The 24,092-nt window shown below is 44.5% G+C and overlaps 1 protein-coding gene across 1 annotated transcript in view; it reads right to left on the bottom strand.

The window, feature by feature from the left end:
• The window catches only part of kcnd1 (potassium voltage-gated channel, Shal-related subfamily, member 1), a 93,637-nt gene extending 73,993 nt beyond the window's left edge, over window positions 1-19,644 (bottom strand). The window contains exons 1-2 of the mRNA XM_020459833.2: window positions 19,490-19,644; window positions 14,176-16,088 (exon numbers count right to left, since the gene is read on the bottom strand). Of these exons, the coding sequence (XP_020315422.1) occupies window positions 14,176-15,290 (1,115 nt within the window). The 5' untranslated portion in view covers window positions 15,291-16,088; window positions 19,490-19,644. The remainder of the gene's footprint in view (window positions 1-14,175; window positions 16,089-19,489) is intronic.
• Between the last annotated feature and the right edge of the window lie 4,448 nt (window positions 19,645-24,092).

The raw sequence follows: 24,092 nt of genomic DNA, 5'->3' as shown, positions 1-24,092 counted from the left end.
CGTGACAGTACTCCCCTACCAAAGGTGCGGACTCTGGCCACAAAATCTTACTCTATAGGGGAGGGTGCGGGTGGGTGTCTAGCGTCGGTCGTGGCTCCGGTGCGGGTCTTTGGCCCCGCCCAGATGCCGGGTCCGGCCATGGAGCCGGGTAGAACACCGTACCCGGACTGGGCACCGGCGCAGAGGAAGGCTCCAGCCTTGGAGCGGGACTGGACGCCGTGCCTGGACATCGGCGCAGAAGAAGACTCGGAGATGGGCTCTGACTCTGGCCGTGGACCATCTCAGGAGGTTCCGGACCGTGGACCGTCTCAGGGGGTTCCGGACTGTGGACCGTCTCAGGAGGTTCTGGACTGTGGACCGTCTCAGGGGGTTCTGGACTGTGGACCGTCTCAGGAGGTTCCGGACTGTGGATCGTCTCAGGAGGTTCCGGACCGTGAACCGTCTCAGGGGGTTCCGGACTGTGGACCGTCTCAGGAGGTTCCGGACTGGGAATCGTCGCCAGAAGCTCTGGACTGGGGACCGTCGCCGGAAGCTCCTGAGACGGTCCACGGTCCGGAACCTCCTGAGATGGCCCACGGTCCGGAACCTCCAGCTCCATGGCCGGAGCCTTCCCCTGCGCCAACACCCAATCTGAGCACAGCATCCAGTTTAGCTCCAAGGCCAGAGTCTTCTTCTGCATTGGTGCCCAGTCCAGGCACAGTGTCCAGTCCCGCTCCATGGCGGGAGCCTTCCCCTGCGCCGATGTCCAGACACAGCATCCAGTCCAGCTCCATGGCAGGAGCCTTCCCCTGCGCCGATGTCCAGTCCAGACACGGCATCCAGTCCCGCTCCAGGGCAGGAGTCTTCTTCTGCACCTAGGTTCAGTCCAGGCACAGTGTTCAGCCTGGGTCCATGGCTGGATCTGCGGGATGAGCGTGTTCTTCATCCTGCACCAGAGCCGCCCCCAATGCTGGCGGATCCGCGGGATTAGCAGGTTCTTCGCCCCGCACCAGAGCCGCCACCAACACTATGTTGGTGATTGGTATGATTCCCAATTAGAGGCAGCTGGTAATTGTTGTCTCTAATTGTGGATCATATTTAGGTAGCCTTTTTCCACCTGTGTGTTATGGGATATTGTTTTGAGTTAGTGCACGTAGCATCTCGTTAGTCACGGTTCATTGTTTGTTTCTTTATTTGTTTTGTTTTTCACTTTAATAAATTATGTGGAAACCATATCGCGCTGCAGCTTTGTCCGACCATTATTACGACGAACGTGACAAGCGATCACAGTGTCTTTCTGGTCAGTGGTGGAAAAAGTACCCAATTGTCATACTCACCCAGTAAAATACTACTTGAGTAAAAGTCTAAAAGTATTTGGTTTTAAATATACTTAAGCATCAAAAGTAAATGTACTTGCTGAAATATACACTACCGTTCAAAAGTTTGGGGTCACTTAGAAATGTCCTTGTTTTTGAAAGAAAAGCACATTTTTTGGGCCATTAAATAACATCAAATTGATCAGAAATACAGTGTATTTACAATAGTTATAAATTACTATTGTAACTGGAAACGGCAGATTTGTAGTAAATATGAAGAGTGGTACTCAGTGAAGTGTTGTATATGCCACAAACATACAGTAAGGCTTTGTATTCAGGACATACAGTAAACATTTTAGCCATATTTTTGGGATTTTAATTAGGTGCCTTATTCTGTCATTTAGGTAAGTATTGTGGAGAAGCTACAATGTTGATGCAGCCTCAGTTTTCTCCCATCACAGCCATTAAAGGAAAAAATCCACCCAAAACCACTCAGTCCTGTAATTTACAGTGTTGCATAACACTAATATGCGAGAACAATATTTTTTGTAAACAAATGTTTTATTTTGTTGTCATTATAAAGGTTGGTAGCAACATGTTCAAATTGTTGTGGAAATCTGTTGCAGCTCAAGTTGCCTACAAAACCCACAATGCAATGGTCTCTCTATGGGCTGGCTGCCGAGCTAGCTAGCAAACGTAGCTACACACAATAATACCAAAGTCAATATCAGCATGTGAATTAGCTACTTAGCTGTAAAAACCTAAACAAACTGTACTATCAATTTAGGAGTCCACAATCTCACCATGTTCAAACTGCAGATCGATGTGCCTCACAGAGTGAACATGCATAAAAGACGTTTTCGCAATCTAGAAGTCATATTCCTATGAACTTCCAGTGTAGTGAGAGAGACTTTATCACAATGCTGTGTCATACCGGCAGAATTTCTGCCTGCATGAATGGCCATAGCTCAGATACACATAAAATATAACACAATATAACATTCAAAATGGGTGAATCTTTACTTTAAAATCGAACTATTTTAAAGTCACCATTGGCCTCATGGTAAAATGTCTGAGCGGTTTCCTTCCTCCCCGGAGTGAAAACCTACAGGACGGTAGCTCTCCAGGAACAGGGTTGGAGTGTAAACCTACAGGAGGGTAGCTCTCCAGGAATAGGGTTGGAGTGTAAACCTACTGGAGGGTAGCTCTCCAGAATCAGGATTGGAGTGTAAACCTACAGGACGGTAGCTCTCCAGAATCAGGATTGGAGTGTAAACCTACAGGACGGTAGCTCTCCAGAATCAGGGTTGGAGTGTAAACCTACAGGACGGTAGCTCTCCAGAATCGGGATTGGAGTGTAAACCTACAGGATGGTAGCTCTCCAGAATCAGGGTTGGAGAGCCATGACTGAATCCCCTGTGTTCCCCCCCACTCAAGACAAGAAACATGCTTTGCTCATTATAGCCATATAAATGAATGATGTTGAACCACAGAATGGGTACAATTACATGTATTTTTCCCCTATTGAGAGTGTTACATTCATCACACAACAAGAGCAATGGCATGCGTGTGCTTCTAACAAACCAAAGTTATCTGTAGCAATATGTGGGTCATATACAGTAGAGACAGAATATAAACACTGCACAGAGAAAAAAATGTTGTACATTTTCTTGGAGAGAAGGAAACTGCAATAAGTACTGATGGAGTAAACTGTCCAGAAATTCATTTGCAGTGCCAGTTAGATGCAGTTAAATTGCTCATCTCAAGCATTGTATTGCCGTTTTAGCAAATTGTGTTATTGATTTGGTGCTATGCATAGAGCTAAGGAGCTCCCATTTTGAACAAATGAATATGGATCACTGTACAGTAAGTATGTCCTCAGAGGGTCATCTTTGTTATTTTCATCTTAATGTGGAGGTTGAGCCGAGTTATATTCCAATAATAACTCACAATCTCACATTTTGGCTTGGCTACATATACATATTCGTGCGTGCATGCAAGTGCTTTTATTATCAAGTAACACAAAACCATGGAAACAAAAGAATGATATAACCCAGCTTAGCCCAGTGAGGATTTCAGGCCCTTTAAATATACACTGTGACGCTGTTATAAGTACAAGGAAACTTAATGAAAATAATTGATGAGAGTAGAGTATTCGCTGGAGTTTCAGCGGCTGTGCTCTCTGCCTCAGTGAGAGAGATATTCAGAGACAGAGTCTAAGCGCCGCAGCTGTACAGTGTCTGCCCATTCCTGAGAGCTCCGCGGGGAGAGGTGTGGATACTACTGAGGCAGACGGGAACTTGGGAGGAAGATACGTCAGTGTTGTCATCGCTCCACGCAGCCTGTAAATAGGTCAGCCTGAGAAGGCAGAAGGGCCACAGCGAGAGCCTGCCCAAAACTGTGAGCACATCCAATTACTTAGAGAGGAAGCCAACACAAAGCTACATAGAGAACAGGAAGGGGAAAAAAAGGAATAGCAGACTAGGAAGTATTTTTTCTACTGAAACATGTAAGACTGGTGCTCTTAGTCATACGTTTTACTGACCTCGTTTAAGGTTTCATGCCAAGTACTTACTTACTTACCTACTACTTACTTACAACTAACATACTACTTACTTACTACTTACAACTAATTTCCTATTAACGTACTATTAACGTACTATTAATGTACTATTAACGTACTACTAACGTACTACTAACGTACTATTAACGTAACACTAACGTACTATTAACGTACTATTAACGTAACACTAACGTACTACTAATGTACTATTAACGTACTACTAACGTACTACTAACGTACTATTAACGTAACACTAACGTACTACTAACGTACTATTAACGTACTACTAACGTACTATTAACGTACTACTAACGTACTATTAACATACTACTAACGTACTACTAACGTACTACTAACTTACAATTATACTTTTTTAATTGAACATTTTGTAGCGACCCGCACAGACAGCTGTGTGTTATGTGTTATCCAGTCAACCTGCTATCTGCCAACCACGGGAATGCCTGGAATGTTCTGGTGCCGGGCATCCTGGTAGTTGGCGGAGCGGCGAAGTGGGGTGTGGCAGCGGGGTGGAGTATCACAAGTTTAATATCATGTTTAGCCATTGTTCTCTCTCTCTTATGTCTGGTCTTAACAAGAGATGGTCACAGGTGTTTTATACGGGTATCCTTGATTTATTTGGCGTGGGCTACGGCCAAACAGTAGCCTGTGTTGAGTTGGGTTAATAAACAGGGAATTCGTAAACTAAATCCTTTGTCCGGACAATTGTTCATTTATGATCCAGCCAGGTCATTAGTGTCAGAAGTAAAAAGGTAGATACAAGTTAGCCAGCTAGCTAGCTGACTACTGTGGCCAGCTAGCAGCTGACTACTGTGGCCAGCTAGCTAGCTGACTACTGTGGCCAGCTAGCTAGCTGACTACTGTGGCCAGCTAACGTTAAGTGGGGAAAGGGTGTTGAAAATGTTTCGAGGGAATCCGAAAGGGAAGGTGGTGATAGGGTTAACAAACAGAGAATTCGTAAACTCAATCCTCTGACCGGACAATTGTTCATTTATGATCAAGCCTGGTCATTACACTTTATTTAACTAGGCAAGTCAGTTAAGAACAAATTCTTATTTACTATGATGGCCTACCCCGGTCAAACCCGGACGACGCTGGGCCAATTGTGTGCCGCCCTATGGGACTCCCAATCCCAGCAGGTTGTGATACAGCCTACCTACCTACCTACTTACTATGTGTCATGCAATGTATGCAGAGTGACAATGCTATTTAACTTATAAGTTACATGAACAACAAAGCAGAGCATTGTGATTGATTGTACAGTATACAGTACCATTAAATAAAAGAAGACATCATGGTGCAGATCTACCTTTCCATTTGTTCAGTCTATGTTAAACTCCCTGACTGAAGTGCAGACGTATCCCACTTTATATTTGAGTCATTTAGTAGGTGCTATTATCCAGAGCGACTTACAGGAGCAATTAGGGCTAAGTGCCTTGCTCAAGGGCACGTCGAACATGTTTTTCACCTAGTCAGCTCTGGGATTCGAACCAGCGACCCTTCGGTTACTGGCTTAGCTCTCTTAGCCACCTGCTGCCCTACCGGCTGCAATTCATGACATAAATTAAGCCAAGGGCCATTACCTCAACCTGTTGTGTTTTGCTGATGTTTTCTTCTTTGGAATAGAATCCCCTACGGAGCCACCTCTCCTCACGTGTGCTTTATCCTGGAGGTTCATCAAAGTCCACAAAACAGATTTCAATTACTGTGACCTCAGAATGGTCCCTGAAGAACTCAAATCAGCTTAGCATTTGCACAGTGCACACTGAATCTCTTCTACAATAACTGGGTTATAACAAGAGTTTTAACCTAATACCAATTATCTTTTCAATTTCCATTGACCGATTTGATTGACCAGAGAAAGTAGCATACTCTTCTGACTCCCAACTTCCAGGTCCTTGTCAGTGTGTGGTTTCTTATGACACTAATCCGCGCGACGCACAGCCGATCTGTACACCTTAATGGGTCAACAAATCCAGTTATCTGTAGAAAATCCAGTTGTCTGCTTTTTCCAAGTACTGTCAAAATGACAGCATAATTACACATGACAATCCATCTAATGGTATAGAAAAGAGCTTAGAAACGGCTCCATGAACAATTAACCCTTGCCTGTCCTGACAAATAGTCAGTGTCTCAGAAAAGTAAAATACATAGTGAATGCTGGATCGCTGCTTTGGCACAGGCTGTTCTCCACCTCTCTCTCTCTCTCTGAGGAGTGTTGACTTCTGGGAACACTGTGTTCTGCCATCCAGTGGGCGAGAGCAGTTCGAGAACAAAAGGTCAGACCAGTATGAAACATCATACGATATATGGTACTTGGCTGACATGGTTAAAATGAGATTCTTCAACAAAAGGAAACAAAACTAATTTCAAGTCAACAAAAATAAATGTCTCTTTATGGGTGTTCTCAACCTCCAGCAACAAAGTTAATAGCACCAGCAGGTAGGTAGAAAAGACATGCCGTCCGGTACAGTATTTGGAAAGTAGAAGGCAATTTCTAAGTATCACATGCATCAGAAATGAAGATTAAGGAACATTACATCACAAGATATTACAATTTGTTCATAAATACTAAACCCAATCTCAGGCAAAGGAGCTCATGGTCAGAACTACACGTTGAGATACAACAGTTTGTCACGGAAGATTATGTGCACTCAGTCATAAAACATTTTGGTGTCGGTGAGCCCAGTCAGTCAGCCTATTATTGTTCAAGGAGAGAGGCGCTCCCCCCAAAAGGCACTTACATAAGACAGTAACAGATGGTGACTGATGTGTGTTGGGACTGAATTTACTCAAGAGGAGGAAAATGATGCAACGGAAGTAAAAAGGCTTGTCATTTAAACCAAAATCAAGGATCAAAGTCAATGAGGTATTTCACCTCCTTTTGTAATGTATTTCACCAGTTCTTGATGGGATTGGAGAGTTTCACTATGAACAAGGTATGCAATGATGTATAAATACTGTATACAATAATGATTATTTCTTAATAATATTTGTAATAAGAGTAAATAAATAATTACTACATATAGGAAAACGGGACTGTGATGACATTGTGGGAAGGTTTTCACGGCTAGTTATTTCGTACTACTATCTTGAATAATTCCTTTCCTTTTAAACTATTAGCCAGTGTGCTGGATGGGAATAGGACAAGCTCAAACAGGGGAATGAAAAAAAGGTAGAGATGAAGTCCTATTAAGGAGGAATCAAGTCAGTTGCCTTAGAGACATGGTCAAGTAATTACAAATAGAAAAATGCGCTTATTGGAGCCTCCACAAGTCTTTCCCACTGGTTTGATCAGCATAGCTACATTACATGCAATCTTTCTGCAAAGGAAGACTAAAGCATTATGTTTAATGAGCTATCATCAGTGAGCATATTACCTAGCTTCTAGCCTGAACAGATAGAGAATACATTACCCAGAGTCTAGCCTGAACAGATAGAGAATACATTACCCAGAGTCTAGCCTGAACAGATAGAGAATACATTACCCAGAGTCTAGCCTGAACAGAGAGAATACATTACCCAGAGTCTAGCCTGAACAGAGAGAATACATTACCCAGAGTCTAGCCTGAACAGAGAGAACACATTACCCAGAGTCTAGCCTGAACAGATCGAGAATACATTACCCAGAGTCTAGCCTGAACAGAGAGAGAATACATTACCCAGAGTCTAGCCTGAACAGAGAGAGAATACATTACTTTATCATTATCTTTACTTTCTCCCTCTGTTGTATAACTGCACAATAATAAACAGCTTACTGTGTAACATAGAATAACCACAGTATAGTAATCCCCATGTTCCTTCCCTCTGTCATGGTCATTTGCTTTTGAATGAGTAGGAAAAGCTTTTGATCTGAAATGGTGGTTAAAAGGTCCACGGCAGCTGTTTTTGTCTCATATATGAAATTATTTCTCGGCAACAAATAAGTGCCTTACTGTGATTGTTTTAAATTCAAATGTGGGGAAACTGTGGGGAAGAGTGGGGAAACTGAAAACTAGCTCTTTATGGCAGAGACGTTAGGAACTCTCTTTCTTAATGGTGATGTCGCCAGGCAGGACAAAACTAGCTCTTTATGGCAGAGACGTTAGGAACTCTCTTTCTTAATGGTGATGTCGCCAGGCAGGACAAAACTAGCTCTTTATGGCAGAGACGTTAGGAACTCTCTTTCTTAGTGGTGATGTCGCCAGGCAGGACAAAACTAGCTCTTTATGGCAGAGACGTTAGGAACTCTCTTTCTTAATGGTGATGTCGCCAGGCAGGACAAAACTAGCTCTTTATGGCAGAGACGTTAGGAACTCTCTTTCTTAGTGGTGATGTCGCCAGGCAAGACAAAACTAGCTCTTTATGGCAGAGACGTTAGGAACTCTCTTTCTTAGTGGTGATGTCGCCAGGCAGGACAAAACTAGCTCTTTATGGCAGAGACGTTAGGAACTCTCTTTCTTAGTGGTGATGTCGCCAGGCAGGACTAAACTTCATTCCACCAAAACAGGCAGTAATTTCAGGTGGTCTTTTCAAACAGCTCTTACACTAAAAGGGCTTTATCATTTTCAATTTCATAGTATTATTCCAACCTTAGTGTGTGAAAATACACAGAGTGGACAAAACATTAAGAACACCAGCACTCTACACACACGCTCCAAGACTAACCAGGTGAATCCAGGTGAAAGCTATGATCCCTTATTGATGTCACTTGTTAAATCCACTTCAATCAGTGTAGATGAAGGGGAGGAGACGGGTTAAAGAAGGATTTTTAAGCCTTGAGACAATTGAGACATGGATTGTGTATGTGTGCCATTCAGAGGGTGAATGAGCAAGACAAAAGATTTAAGTGCCTTTGAACGGGGTATGGTAGTAGGTGCCTGGCGCATTGGTTTGAGTGTGTCAAGAACTGCAACGCAGCTGGGTCTTTCACGCGCAACAGTTTCCCATGTGTATCAAGAATGGTCCACCACCCAAAGGACATCCAGCCAACTTGACACAACTGTGGGAATCATTGGAATCAACATTTGACACCTTGTAGGGTCCATGCCCAGACGAATTGAGGCTGTTATGAGGGCAAAAGGTGTTCCAAATGTTTTGTACACTCAGTGCAGTGTACATTAAACACTGCACTGGGCCTTTAACACAGCCCTGCTATTGACTGCCATTGAACTGTTAATCAATTCTTGAAACGCAGAAAAATGTCACTGCCGAGGAAAGCCCATGCATCTACATTGTTCAAATCAAATCAAATTTTATTTGTCACATACACATGGTTAGCAGATGTTAATGCGAGTGTAGCGAAATGCTTGTGCCTCTAGTTCCGACAATGCAGTAATAACCAACAAGTAATCTAGCTAACAATTCCAAAACTACTACCTTATAGACACAAGTGTAAGGGGATAAATATGTACATAAATATATATGAATGAGTGATGGTACAGAGCGGCATAGGCAAGATAAAGTAGATGGTATTGAGTGCAGTATATACATATGAGATGAGTGGCTAGTGATACATGTATTACATAAAGATGCAGTAGATGATATAGAGTACAGTATATACATGTACATATGAGATGAATAATGTAGGGTATGTAAACATTATATTAGGTAGCATTGTTTAAAGTGGCTAGTAATATATTTTACATCATTTCCCATCAATTCCCATTATTAAAGTGGCTGGAGTTGAGTCAGTGTGTTGGCAGCAGCCACTCAATGTTAGTGGTGGCTGTTTAACAGTCTGATGGCCTTGAGATAGAAGCTGTTTTTCAGTCTCTCGATCCCAGCTTTGATGCACCTGTACTGACCTCGCCTTCTGGATGATAGCGGGGTGAACAGGCAGTGGCTCGGGTGGTTGTTGTCCTTGATGATCTTTATGGCCTTCCTGTGACATCGGGTGGTGTAGGTGTCCTGGAGGGCAGGTAGTTTGCCCCCGGTGATGCGTTGTGCAGACCTCACTACCCTCTGGAGAGCCTTACGGTTGTGGGCGGAGCAGTTGCCGTACCAGGCGGTGATACAGCCCGACAGGATGCTCTTGATTGTGCATCTGTAGAAGTTTGTGAGTGCTTTTGGTGACAAGCCGAATTTCTTCAGCCTCCTGAGGTTGAAGAGGCGCTGCTGCGCCTTCTTCACGATGCTGTCTGTGTGGGTGGACCAATTCAGTTTGTCTGTGATGTGTACGCCGAGGAACTTAAAACTTACTACCCTCTCCACTACTGTTCCATCGATGTGCATAGGGGGGTGTTCCCTCTGCTGTTTCCTGAAGTCCACAATCATCTCCTTAGTTTTGTTGACGTTGAGTGTGAGGTTATTTTCCTGACACCACACTCCGAGGGCCCTCACCTCCTCCCTGTAGGCCGTCTCGTCGTTGTTGGTAATCAAGGCTACCACTGTTGTGTCGTCCGCAAACTTGATGATTGAGTTGGAGGCGTGCGTGGCCACGCAGTTGTGGGTGAACAGGGAGTACAGGAGAGGGCTCAGAACGCACCCTTGTGGGGCCCCAGTGTTGTGGATCAGCGGGGTGGAAATGTTGTTGCCTACCCTCACCACCTGGGGGCGGCCCGTCAGGAAGTCCAGTACCCAGTTGCACAGGGCGGGGTCGAGACCCAGGGTCTCGAGCTTGATGACGAGCTTGGAGGGTACTATGGTGTTGAATGCCGAGCTGTAGTCGATGAACAGCATTCTCACATAGGTATTCCTCTTGTCCTGATGGGTTAGGGCAGTGTGCAGTGTGGTTGAGATTGCATCGTCTGTGGACCTATTTGGGCGGTAAGCAAATTGGAGTGGGTCTAGGGTGTCAGGTAAGGTGGAGGTGATATGGTCCTTGACTAGTCTCTCAAAGCACTTCATGATGACGGAAGTGAGTGCTACGGGGAGGTAGTCGTTTAGCTCAGTTACCTTAGCTTTCTTGGGAACAGGAACAATGGTGGCCCTCTTGAAGCATGTGGGAACAACAGACTGGAATAGGGATTGATTGAATGTCCGTAAACACACCAGCCAGCTGGTCTGCGCATGCTCTGAGGGTGCGGCTGGGGATGCCGTCTAGGCCTGCAGCCTTGCGAGGGTTGACACGTTTAAATGTTTTCCTCACGTCGGCTGCAGTGAAGGAGAGTCTGCATGTTTTAGTTGCGGGCCGTGTCAGTGGCACTGTATTGTCCTCAAAGCGGGCAAAAAAGTTATTTAGTCTGCCTGGGAACAAGACATCCTGGTCCGTGACGGGGCTGGTTTTCTTTTTGTAATCCGTGATTGACTGTAGACCCTGCCACATACCTCTTGTGTCTGAGCCGTTGAATTGAGATTCTACTTTGTCTCTATACTGACGCTTAGCTTGTTTGATTGCCTTGCGGAGGGAATAGTTACACTGTTTGTATTCGGTCATGTGTCCGGTCACCTTGCCCTGATTAAAAGCAGTGGTTCGGGCTTTCAGTTTCACGCGAATGCTGCCATCAATCCACAGTTTCTGGTTTGGGAATGTTTAACATCATACTCTCAGGCAGCCTCCACACAATAGCAGAAACCCAGGTCAAAACAGGTCACCTGACATCACACATACATGTGTCACGCAGTGGAGGCTGGTAGGAGGAGCTATAAGAGGACGGGCTCACTGTAATGGCTGGAATGGAATAAATGGAATGGTATCAAACACAAACATGTAAACCACATGTGTTACTGTTCCATTTACTCCATTCCAGCCATTACAATGAGCCCGTCCTCCTATAGCTCCTCCCACCAGCCTCCACTGGCGTGAGGAAAACAATAGGCCAAGCTAGCTCTCCCTTCTCTGATCTCTTTGGCTCTGACCGTTTGCACGATGACACTGAAACAGCCTCCAACCTCCATCAATCAAATGGAAAGATGCTGTTGTAGCGGTGATAGCCAGAAACCTGGAGCAGTCCGTCTGACAGAGCCCATTTCTCCGTTGATAGCATGGTTGCTACACTTCAGTAGAGGCTCATCAAGCATCCCTTGCTAGATCATTAGCTAAGGGTGAAGCTACAGTCGTAAGCCGGCGCTAGATAATGTCATTCGACATGTGGTAAGATGGACACAGATATATGTTACCACACTACAGGCACTACATGGGCTCAAGAGTGGCATAGCGGTCTAATGATCTGCATCTCAATGTATGAGGTTTCACTACAGTCCCTGGTTTGAATCCAGGCTGTATCACATCTGGCCGTGATTGGGAGTCCCGTTTGGCCGGGGTAGACGGTCATTGTAAACAAGAATTTGTTCTTAACTGACTTGCCTAGTTAAATTACTTTTTTTTTCAACTTTTTTTTTACATTAAAAAGGCCAAAACCACACATTCAGTTTCTAATCCATTCCAGGAAATTTGCAAACACAGATATTTTACAACTGGATGACTTTGTAATTCTACAGAGGAAATCAAGGAGATTGCATGAAGTTTTATGGCATCGCGGTACATTAAATCTCTCTACATATTAACACATTGATAGTCTCAGAGTCAAATTGGTTGGAAGCTGAAATCATAATGGAGGATGAAGTTTGTCAGGCAAAATGGAGACAGTAGTAAAAGCTTATGTGCTGCGTTAATTGAGCCCATTTAGTGCTTGGACACATACTGATTTGAGTTTAATGGCCTGGGGGGGATTGCCATAAAAACAAGCCGGGTGAAAGGTTGAAAATGGGGTGTATTGAAGAGGCCTGGGTGAAGACAGGGCGAGGACCACGGCTCACTGGGGTACTGTCATTGCTGTGGCCCAGCCACACTTGAAATAATCCAACAGATGAGTCCTCAATCACCAAAACAACATGTACTCTCTGCTGCAGTGGTAGTCTGATGAAGGACCGTTTGAAACAGCGTGCAGCTCATCTGAGGTCCCTTAAATATCTATTTTCCTGCACTCACTCTGCATATTTCATTCCCCTCCACCACAGCATGATACTCATCTGCCAAACGCTGCTCTTATTTACAAAATTAATCCGCATTCATTAGCAATGGTTTCATGTTTGCAAACTAAATGGAATTCTGTGACAGGTTCCCCACATTGGGGAACTGTAATACAACATTCAGTATCTTATCTACAGCCCAGAGTACTATTATTACATAATGATAAACCTTATGTCAAATAAAACGTGCTGCAGGATTTTTTTACTACTCAATCTCAAATGCAAAAACTACAATCGTTATTGTTAAACCCTGGTCGTTTACATCAAGTGCCTGCAGTGGGCTGTCAATTCTTCTGAACCCCATTCATTTCCCATTCACAGCACACAACCCATTACGTCCCCATTCATAACACACAGCCCATTACGTCCCCATTCACAGCACACAACCCATTACGTTCCCATTCACAGCACACAACCCATTACGTCCCCATTCACAGCACACAGCACACAACCCATTACGCCCCATTCACAGCACACAACCCATTAGGTCCCCATTCACAGCACACAACCCATTACGTCCCCATTCACAGCACACAACCCATTACGTCCCCATTCACAGCACACAACCCATTACGTCCCCATTCACAGCACACAACCCATTACGTTCCCATTCACAGCACACAACCCATTACGTCCCCATTCACAGCACACAACCCATTACGTCCCCATTCACAGCACACAACCCATTACGTCCCCATTCACAGCACACAACCCATTACATCCCCATTCACAGCACACAACCCATTACGTCCCCATTCACAGCACACAACCCATTACGTTCCCATTCACAGCACACAACCCATTACGTCCCCATTCACAGCACACAACCCATTACGTCCCCATTCACAGCACACAACCCATTACGTCCCCATTCACAGCACACAACCCATTACGTCCCCATTCACAGCACACAACCCATTACGTCCCCATTCACAGCACACAACCCATTACGTCCCCATTCACAGCACACAACCCATTACGTCCCCATTCACAGCACACAACCCATTACGTTCCCATTCACAGCACACAACCCATTACGTTCCCATTCACAGCACACAACCCATTACGTCCCCATTCACAGCACACAACCCATTACGTCCCCATTCACAGCACACAACCCATTACGTCCCCATTCACAGCACACAACCCATTACGTCCCCATTCACAGCACACCTGCAGGGAGAGTGTGACACCTGAGAGCAGTGTAGCACTGAGGTGACGACAAGGGATTGGCGCTATAAAATTACTCATTCACAGTCCAAGACATTTCTCGATTGATTCTACTGGGAATACTCCCACCCATTTCATATGCAACAGTATGTGGGTGGTGGAAGTCGATATGGAACTGGTGATGATGCTCTTACAGTATATAAAGGGTAAGTAGTATAACAACATCCAAACACTTACCCTAGTGTTGTCATGGTGACAATGGTGTACCAGAAGGAGGCGGGGATGCTGGAAAACGTGGTTCCCTTGGTGCCTTTCTCAGCATAGAACATGACTGTGGCGAAGATGATGACAGCCATGGTGAGGGAGAAGAGGAGGAAGCCCAGCTCCGAGGCGCAGGCCTGCAGAGTGCAGCCTAGGATGCGCAGGCCCTGAGAGTGGCGGGAGAACTTGAAGATTCTGAAAACCCGGAAGACTCGCAGGGTAACAAAGGCCCCACTGACTTCTTCGTTCTCGGGCATGATAAGGCCGATGTAGAAGGGCAAGATGGCCACCACGTCAATCACGCTCATCACCGAACGTGCAAAATCACAGCGGCTGGGGGCAGCATACAGCCTCATGAGGTACTCGCAGGAGAAAATAAGCACACAGGCCGTGTCCAAACAAGAGAAGGCCACAGAAAACTTCTCACCACACGGCAGGTCCTTTATACTCCCTTTGAGTGGTCGGCAGGGAACCGTTTCCACAACGTTGGCAATAACAGACACGGCGATGAAGAAGCCGGTGACGTAGTAGAACACCAGGGCCATAGTGGAGGTGTGAGGGTTCTCGAAGGCCCTCCATAGCTTATCACGTAACGTGGCGTCTGGGGGCAGGGGAGCGTCTCCGGCATTCTCTGCCTCTGTGTCCTCAGCCAAACGCTCCTGGTTCTCCTTCTTACGATCCCGGTACTCTTCCATACAGCAGTCACCTATGATCTCAGGTATTATGCCATAGAAAGCCAGCTCCTCCTCAAAGGCCTGAATGCATTCATGTCGGGGATAGTGTAGCTTGCCTGTTCTAAAAAAGTTTAGAATATGGCGAAACATCTCTGGATCCCTGTCAAAGAAATATTCCTGAGTTTCCTCATTGTAGAAAAACTCCTTTTCTGAGCTGCCTAGAAGGGTGTCCGGATAACGGTCCAACGTGTTCTTCCATGTCTGGAAGCGTAGTCCACTCACATTAACAAACAGGATCTCATCACTGCGACTTGTTTTGTCCACAGGAGGCTTGGGCATGGTCTGTTGGGCCAGTGGTAGCCAGCCCACGGCTGCTGCCCGAGCAAAGGGCATCCATGTTGCAACTCCAGCAGCCATTTTGTTTAGTAGCTTATGTTTCAGGAGTAAACGGGATGTTGAGTAATGGTACAGAGAGTCTCTAGGTACTTGATGGTTATTTCTGGGTCTTCTCTGATCAGAAGGAAAAGGATAGGTATATCCAATCTAATCATCCGTCTGAACTGAAGGCCTCAACAACCAGATTGGCTTGCCTCCATTCCCAGTCTGTCAATTTGTTTGTGCATCAGTTTCAACAGGAGAGGGAGAAGTGATGCCGGGAGAGAGATGATAGTGTTTTCATTGTCAAAGAAAAGGGTCACAGCAGTTGTGGACTGAACAAAGGTCAGGCCATTGGAATAGTTCAGGAAAACTTACTCTGATTCATAAAACATCAGACTATTGACCTCTCATCTAAGTAATAGCACAGTGATATTGTAGAACAATACTGTATATGGCTTTTCAGTCGTGTTAAAACAGACTTCCAGAGAACTAGTGGTTGAAGTCTCCGGTCTTTGCTTGCTGCCTCGCCTCTCTCAGAAGACAGATTGGTTGCAGGGCTGTGGTTTTCAAATTCGTATTAAATTGTGATGATGTTCCCCGAAGATGCAAGATAGACACATTTTTCTCTTGCTTTTTTTTCTCTCCCTTGCAGTGTTGCTCTCCAACTTTGATTATGGGATGGCTCTCTTTGTCCCTTAGTTTCTGTATCCCTCTGTCTCAAATGCACAACCAAACCTTAAGTGTACTCGATTTCTCCGATGTCTGAGAGGCCTTCTGAATGGAAAAGTTAGAGTCTTAGGCGTTTCTATCCCTTGTATGGTGGTCCCTTTTTTATACCTGTCAAGACACACAACACACACAACTTAGATATTGAGCAGCACAGGCTGTAAAGGCACGGTATGCTACATCTATTTGTGTCACAGCTTGGGTAAAAGTCTGAGCTTCAAAAAACAAAGGAAACTTTGAAGTTGACCATGTTTGAATGGTATTTAGAACCAAGACCAAACAGTTGTACCAATATAAATACAATCCTTATACTTAAATGTCCATTTTGCAATAATTGTCAATCTGTACAGAGACTCAACCCAAATAAGCACTGTGCCCCTTTGATCTTTAAACACATTATGCATCAACCACACAACTGTACCTCTTCAGTATCAATCCACAAAGGGATTATGCTTTCAATGTGTCATAACATAAATAATGCTGAATTGAATTTCAATATAAAAAATGTTACCATTAAATCCCGAGATTCAATTACTATATTTTGTTTTGAATTTAAATGTCACTCTTCTAAACAAGAGAGGTGTTAGGGTGTATCCATGAAACATCTAGTCTGCCTTGTGAGGGAGTTGGAGTGTACCCAGACCCGTCTCTAACCAACAGACCCGTCTCTAACCAACAGACCCGTCCCTCTAACTAACAGACCTGTCCCTAACCAACAGACCAGTCTCTAACCAACAGACCCGTCTCTAACCAACAGACCCGTCTCTAACCAACAGACCTGTCTCTAACCAACAGACCCGTCTCTAACCAACAGACCCGTCCCTCTAACTAACAGACCTGTCCCTAACCAACAGACCCGTCTCTAACCAACAGACCCGTCTCTAACCAACAGACCCGTCTCTAACCAACAGACCCGTCTCTAACCAACAGACCCGTCTCTAACCAACAGACCCGTCCCTCTAACTAACAGACCTGTCCCTAACCAACAGACCAGTCTCTAACCAACAGACCCGTCCCTCTAACTAACAGACCTGTCCCTAACCAACAGACCCATCCCTCTAACCAACAGACCCGTCTCTAACCAACAGACCCGTCTCTAACCAACAGACCCGTCCCTCTAACCAACAGACCCGTCTCTAACCAACAGACCCGTCCCTCTAACCAACAGACCCGTCTCTAACCAACAGACCCGTCTCTAACCAACAGACCCGTCCCTCTAACCAACAGACCCGTCTCTAACCAACAGACCCCTCCCTCTAACCAACAGACCCGTCTTTAACCAACAGACCCGTCCCTCTAACTAACAGACCTGTCCCTAACCAACAGACCCGTCTCTAACCAACAGACCCGTCTCTAACCAACAGACCCGTCTCTAACCAACAGACCCGTCTCTAACCAACAGACCCGTCCCTCTAACTAACAGACCTGTCCCTAACCAACAGACCAGTCTCTAACCAACAGACCCGTCCCTCTAACTAACAGACCTGTCCCTAACCAACAGACCCATCCCTCTAACCAACAGACCCGTCTCTAACCAACAGACCCGTCTCTAACCAACAGACCCGTCCCTCTAACCAACAGACCCGTCTCTAACCAACAGACCCGTCCCTCTAACCAACAGACCCGTCTCTAACCAACAGACCCGTCTCTAACCAACAGACCCGTCCCTCTAACCAACAGACCCGTCTCTAACCAACAGACCCCTCCCTCTAACCAACAGACCCGTCTTTAACCAACAGACCCGTCCCTCTAACTAACAGACCTGTCCCTAACCAACAGACCCATCAATCTAACCAACAGACCCGTCCCTTGTCAACAGACCCGTCTCTAACCAACAGACCCGTCCCTCTAACCAACAGACCCGTCCCTCTAACCAACAGACCTGTCTCTAACCAACATACCTGTCTCTAACCAACAGACCCGTCCCTCTAACCAACAGACCTGTCTCTAACCAACAGACCTGTCTCTAACCAACAGACCCGTCCCTCTAACCAACAGACCCGTCCCTAACCAACAGACCCGTCCCTCTAACCAACAGACCTGTCCCTAACCAACAGACCCGTCCCTCTAACCAACAGACCCGTCTCTAACCAACAGACCCATCTCTAACCAACAGACCAGTCTCTAACCAACAGACCCGTCTCTAACCAACAGACCCGTCTCTAACCAACAGACCTGTCTCTAACCAACAGACCCATCCCTCTAACCAACAGACCCGTCCCTCTAACCAACAGACCTGTCTCTAACCAACAGACCTGTCTCTAACCAACAGACCCGTCCCTCTAACCAACAGACCTGTCTCTAACCAACAGACCTGTCTCTAACCAACATACCCGTCCCTCTAACCAACAGACCCGTCCCTAACCAACAGACCCGTCCCTCTAACCAACAGACCTGTCTCTAACCAACAGACCCGTCCCTCTAACCAACAGACCCGTCTCTAACCAACAGACCCATCTCTAACCAACAGACCCATCTCTAACCAACAGACCCATCTCTAACCAACAGACCCGTCTCTAACCAACAGACCCGTCCCTCTAACCAACAGACCCGTCTCTAACCAACAGACCTGTCTCTAACCAACAGACCCATCTCTAACCAACAGACCCATCTCTAACCAACAGACAGGTGACCCAACCCAGAAGCATAACTGTGTACAAGATGTTCCCCCAATCAAAAATCAATAAGACACTATAAGACAGCATTCCTGCTGCAGTGGACAGGAATTAGATCCAAAACAGCTACTACAGTAAACAAAACCAGAGCAATCTCACATATCAGTCAAGTACTAATGGTTAGTCTACAAGTTAAATGAGGCTTTCTTGCTGTGTTCACTTTGCCTTCTATGTAAAGTGTTACATTAATGTGCTCCTCATGTTACTGTGCTCCTCATGTTGATGTGCTCCTCATGTTACTGTGCTCCTCATGTTAATGTGCTCCTCATGTTACTGTGCTCCTCATGTTACTGTGCTCCTCATGTTAATGTGCTCCTCATGTTACTGTGCTCCTCATGTTACTGTGCTCCTCATGTTGATGTGCTCCTCATGTTAATGTGCTCCTCATGTTACTGTGCTCCTCATGTTACTGTGCTCCTCATGTTAATGTGCTCCTCATGTTACTGTGCTCCTCATGTTACTGTGCTCCTCATGTTACTGTGCTCCTCATGTTACTGTGCTCCTCATGTTACTGTGCTCCTCATGTTACTGTGCTCCTCATGTTAATGTGCTCCTCATGTTGTTGCTTACAACAACATGGCCACTCAGTCAAATGAAAATGAAATATGAAATATCCCCAAGGAAAAGGCATCATTTCAACTAAAGTATCTTTAGACTAGCACTTCAATTCAGGTAAGGATGAATAAAAAAAAGAAAAGATGTATTGTAGAGTAAGTTATGTGCATCTGAATAACATACATCTGAATGACTCTTGAAGTTATGTGTCTGTTCCATTACTATTAAGGCTTTTAAATGTCTAGCAATGTATCTGGAGAAATTAAGATCATAGCTACTTACCATGCATTACAGCTGAAGACAATGTAGGATGAAGGGTCCAATGTATCAGAAAAGAGAAAGGAGATTTAAAACCAGGCATGAACAAGCCCCTCTCCTGGAATGGAACCATATCGCACACCGGATAGTGGGGGAGTGATTCTCATGCCTTAGCTCCACTCTCTCCTCTCACTCAGCACTGTGACTCCGCTTGCTCTCACTCTCTCCAACTCTACCTCTCATTTGCTTGCTCAACCCTCCCCCCCACCCTCTCTATTGTGCTCTCCCTTTCTCCGATCACACATACTCACCTCCATAACCAATGAAAAACACAGAACAGAATACATGTACAGTTAAGTCATTTAGCAGACACTCCTTATCCAGAGCGACTTACAGGAGCAATTAGGGTTAAGTGCCTTGCTCGAGGGCACATCGAACTTGTTTTGTCACCTCGTCAGCTCAGGGATTCAAACCAGCAACCTTTCATTTACTGGCTTAACACCCTTGACCACTAGACTACCTGCCGCCATTAGGCTGATAGGAAACAAAGATAATGTTATTTGATATACCAAAATCCTACAGACTGTTCAGAGTGTTTTTGAATGCACCATAGCTAATGAAGTTTGACTCAGCAGTTTTACTGGGGGAATACACTTCATATTTTATACTCAGTCTCGACCCATTCCTAAAGATGTTGTTTTCCTACAGTATTTATAGGGCAGCTTGATTAGAAAGCAATAGGAGTGGAATTTCAGGCCGTGTTTAAGCTTTAATACCTAGCCAGAGAAGAAGAAGACAAGACAGGGCGGCTCTGTAAGGTTGGGAATAGTAGTGATCTTAATCATTATCGCCCCATTTCAAGGCTTCCTTGTCTAGTTAAGATTCCTGAATCCTTAGTTGATGTATCTGAGAAATTAATTTTGAATGTAAACCAATCAGGAATTTGGCCTGGGCACAGCACTATTACAGCTACCACTTTAGTTGTTAATAATCTTAGACACTCAAAGGAAATGTGCTGCTTTGTTTGTGGAGTTGTCAAAAGCTTTTTATACTGTTGATCATGCTATTTTATTGAACAAGTTGTCCTTGATAGGCCTGAGGTCAGACTCCTGTTCATGGTTTAATGATTATCTTAGTGACAGAACTCAGGCCATCATGATTGATGGGGTTTCGTCTGAATTTCTTGATGTACTTAAAGGTGTACCACAGGGGTCAATTTTGGGACCAGTTTTCTTCACTATTTATATAATCACTATTGGTCAATCTGTTAAAAATGTGAAACATAATCTATATATGTGGATGATACTATTATGTATGCTGTTGCCCAGACTGTTGATCTGGCTGTGTCAAAACTACACTCAGATTTTATAGCTATGCAGGAATTCCTTGCTGATTTAAAACTTTGAATACATGATGTTTTTAAACTCTCGTAAGAATGTTTCAGATGAACTACATGTTCACTCATTAGATGGTTCTCGAATTGAAAGTGTTCCTGCATATAAATACTTAGGTATTTGGATTGATATGGATTTGACGTTTAAAAAACATTTAGATAAACTGGTTTTAAGTAGCTAAGATTTAAAACTAGCTTTTTCTACAAAAACAAATCGTGCCTCTCTCTTAGCAGTAGAAAGCAGGTTATTCAGTCAACCTTTTTTTTAATCTGTTCTTGATTATGGTGATATTATTTATTAAAGTGAATCTGCTACTACTCTTAAACGTTGTATGACATCTACCATAGTGCCCTTTGTTTTTTATTTGCCGGTGTCCGTTTTGAAATTCACCACAGCAATCCTATATGAAAAGGTTGGCTGGACTTCGCTAAAGACCCACAGACCCACTCTACATTACTCCCTTTTTGCTTACAAGACCCTACTTCATAAACTTCCGTCCTATCTAACTTTTCTGTTGAAGTATAGACACCTGATTGTCTACCACATTCACAGGGTTGAGGATCCTAGGGTCTCCACCGAGCTAGGTAAATCTGCTTTTAGTTTTAATGCACCGTATTGATGGAATAAAATTGTTTAAAAAAAACATTTAATCTTGATGTTCTGGTGCCTTTCAGGCAATATAAAGCATTGATTGGGTGTAACGTTTTGTTTGTCTGGTGAAGGAGAAGAGGACCAAAACGCAGCGTGGTAAGTGTCCATAATATATTTTAATGAAATATCACTGGACACAGAAAACAAAAGGAACAAGAGAAATAAATTAAAACCGACACAGTCCCGTGTGGAACAAACACTGACACGGAAAAATAATCACCCATCAAAACACAGGTGGGAAAAGGCTACCTAAGTATGATTCTCAATCAGAGACAACGAACGACACCTGCCTCTGATTGAGAACCATACTAGGCCAAACACGTAGAAAATATAACATAGAAAAAAGAACATAGACAACCCACCCCAACTCACGCCCTGACCAACCTAACACAAAGACATAACAACAGAAACTACGTTCAGAACGTTGGGGACTTATTTGTAGAGGAATGTAATGATTTGTGATGTTGTATTTGTGCTTCCCATGACTGTGTTTTTTTTATTTTAATGTGTGTGTATACAGTACATCCGGAAAGTATTCAGACCAATTGACTTGACTTTCCACATTTTGTTACATTACAGCCTTATTCAAAAATGGATTAAATTGGTTTTTCCCCCTCATCAATCTACACATAATACACCATAATGACAAAGCAACAGCAAGTTCTTATACATTTTTGCAAATGTATATATATTTTTTAAGTGGTCAAAAGTTTAAGAAAAGCTGTCATTATGGCAAAAAGTGGCTATTTGAAGAATCTCAAATATAAAATATATTTTGATTTGTTTAACACTTTTTTGGTTACTACATGATTCCATATGTGTTATTTCATAGTTTTGATGTCTTCACTATTATTCTACAATGTAGAAAATAATCAAAATAAAGAAAAACCCTTGAATGAGTAGGCGTTCTAAAACTTTTGACCGGTAGTGTAAGTATTCAGACCCTTCACTCAGTACTTTGTTGAAGCACCTTTGGCAGCGATTACAGCCTAGAGTCTTCTTGGATATGACGCTACAAGCTTGGCAAACCTGTATTTGGGAAGTATTTCCCATTTTTCTCTGCAGATCCTCTCAAGCTCTGTGATGGGGCGCGTCGCTGCACAGCTATTTCCAGGTCTCTTCAGAGATGTTCGACCGGGTTCAAGGCCACTCAAGGACATTCAGACTTGTCCCTAAGCCACTCCTGCATTGTCTTGGCTGTGTGCCTAGGGTCTTTGTCCTGTTGGAAGGTGAACCTTCACCTCAGTCTGAGGTCCTGAGCGTTCTGGAGCAGGTTTTAATACAGGATCTCTTTGTACTTTGCTCCGTTCATCTTTCCCTCGATCCTGACTAGTCTCCCAGTCCCTGCCACTGAAAAACATCCCCAAAGCATTATGCTACCACCACCATGCTTCACCGTAGGGATAGTGCCAGGTTTCCTCGAGATGTGATGCTTGGCATTCAGGCCAAAAAGTTCAATCTTGGTTTCATCAGACCAGAGAATCTTGTTTCTCATGGTCTGAGAGTCTTTAGCTGCCTTTTGGCAAACTCCAAGTGGGTCGTCATGTGCATTTTACTGAGGAGTGGCTTCTGTCTGGCTACTGTACCATAAAGGCCTGATTGGTGGAGTACTACAGAGATGGTTGTTCTTCTGGAAGGTTCTCCCATCTCCACAGAGCAACTCTGGAGCTCTGTCAGAGTGACCACCGAGTTCTTGGTCACCTCCCTGGCCAAGGCCCTTATCCCTTGATTGCTCAGTTTGGCTGGGCGGCCAGCTCTAGGAAAAGTCTTGCTGGTTCCAAACTTCTTCCATTTAAGAATTATGGAGGCCACTGTGTTCTTGGGGACCTTCAATGCAGCAGACATTTGTAGGTCCCCTTCCCCAGATCTGTGCCTCGACACAATCCTGTCTTGGAGCTCTATGGACAATTCCTTACACCTCATGGCTTTGTTTTTGCTCTGACATGCACTGCCAACTGTGGGACCTTATATAGACAGGTGTGTGCCTTTCGAAAGCATGTCCAATCAATTGAATTTAGCACAGGTGGACTACAATCAAGTTGTAGAAACATCTCAAGGATGATCAATGGAAACAGGATGCACCAGAGCTCAATTTCGAGTCTCATAGCAAAGGGTCACCAGTATTAACGTCAACAGTGAAGAGGCAACTCCGGGATACTGGCCTTCTAGTCCAGAGTTGCAAAGGAAAAGCCATATCTCAGACTGGCCAATAAAAATAAAAGATTAAGATGGGCAAAAGAACACAGAAACTGGACAGAGGAACTCTGCCTAGAAGGCCAGCATCCCGTAGTCGTCTCTTCACTTGACGTTGAGACTGGTGTTTTGCAGGTACTATTTAATGAAGCTACCAGTTGAGGACTTGTGAGGCGTCTGTTTCTCAAACTAGACACTCTAATGTACTCGTCCTCTTGCTCAGTTGTGCACCAGGGCCTCCCATTCTATTCTGGTTAGAGACAGTTTGCGCTGTTCTGTGAAGGGAGTAGTACACAGCCTTGTACGAGATCTTCAGTTTCTTGGCAATTTCTTGCATGGAATAACCTTAATTTCCCAGAACAATAATAGACTGACGATTTTCAGAAGAA

This window comes from Oncorhynchus kisutch, linkage group LG24 (assembly GCF_002021735.2).
Source record: "Oncorhynchus kisutch isolate 150728-3 linkage group LG24, Okis_V2, whole genome shotgun sequence".
Lineage (NCBI taxonomy): Eukaryota > Metazoa > Chordata > Actinopteri > Salmoniformes > Salmonidae > Oncorhynchus > Oncorhynchus kisutch.
This window is presented reverse-complemented; position numbering and strand designations above follow the sequence as displayed.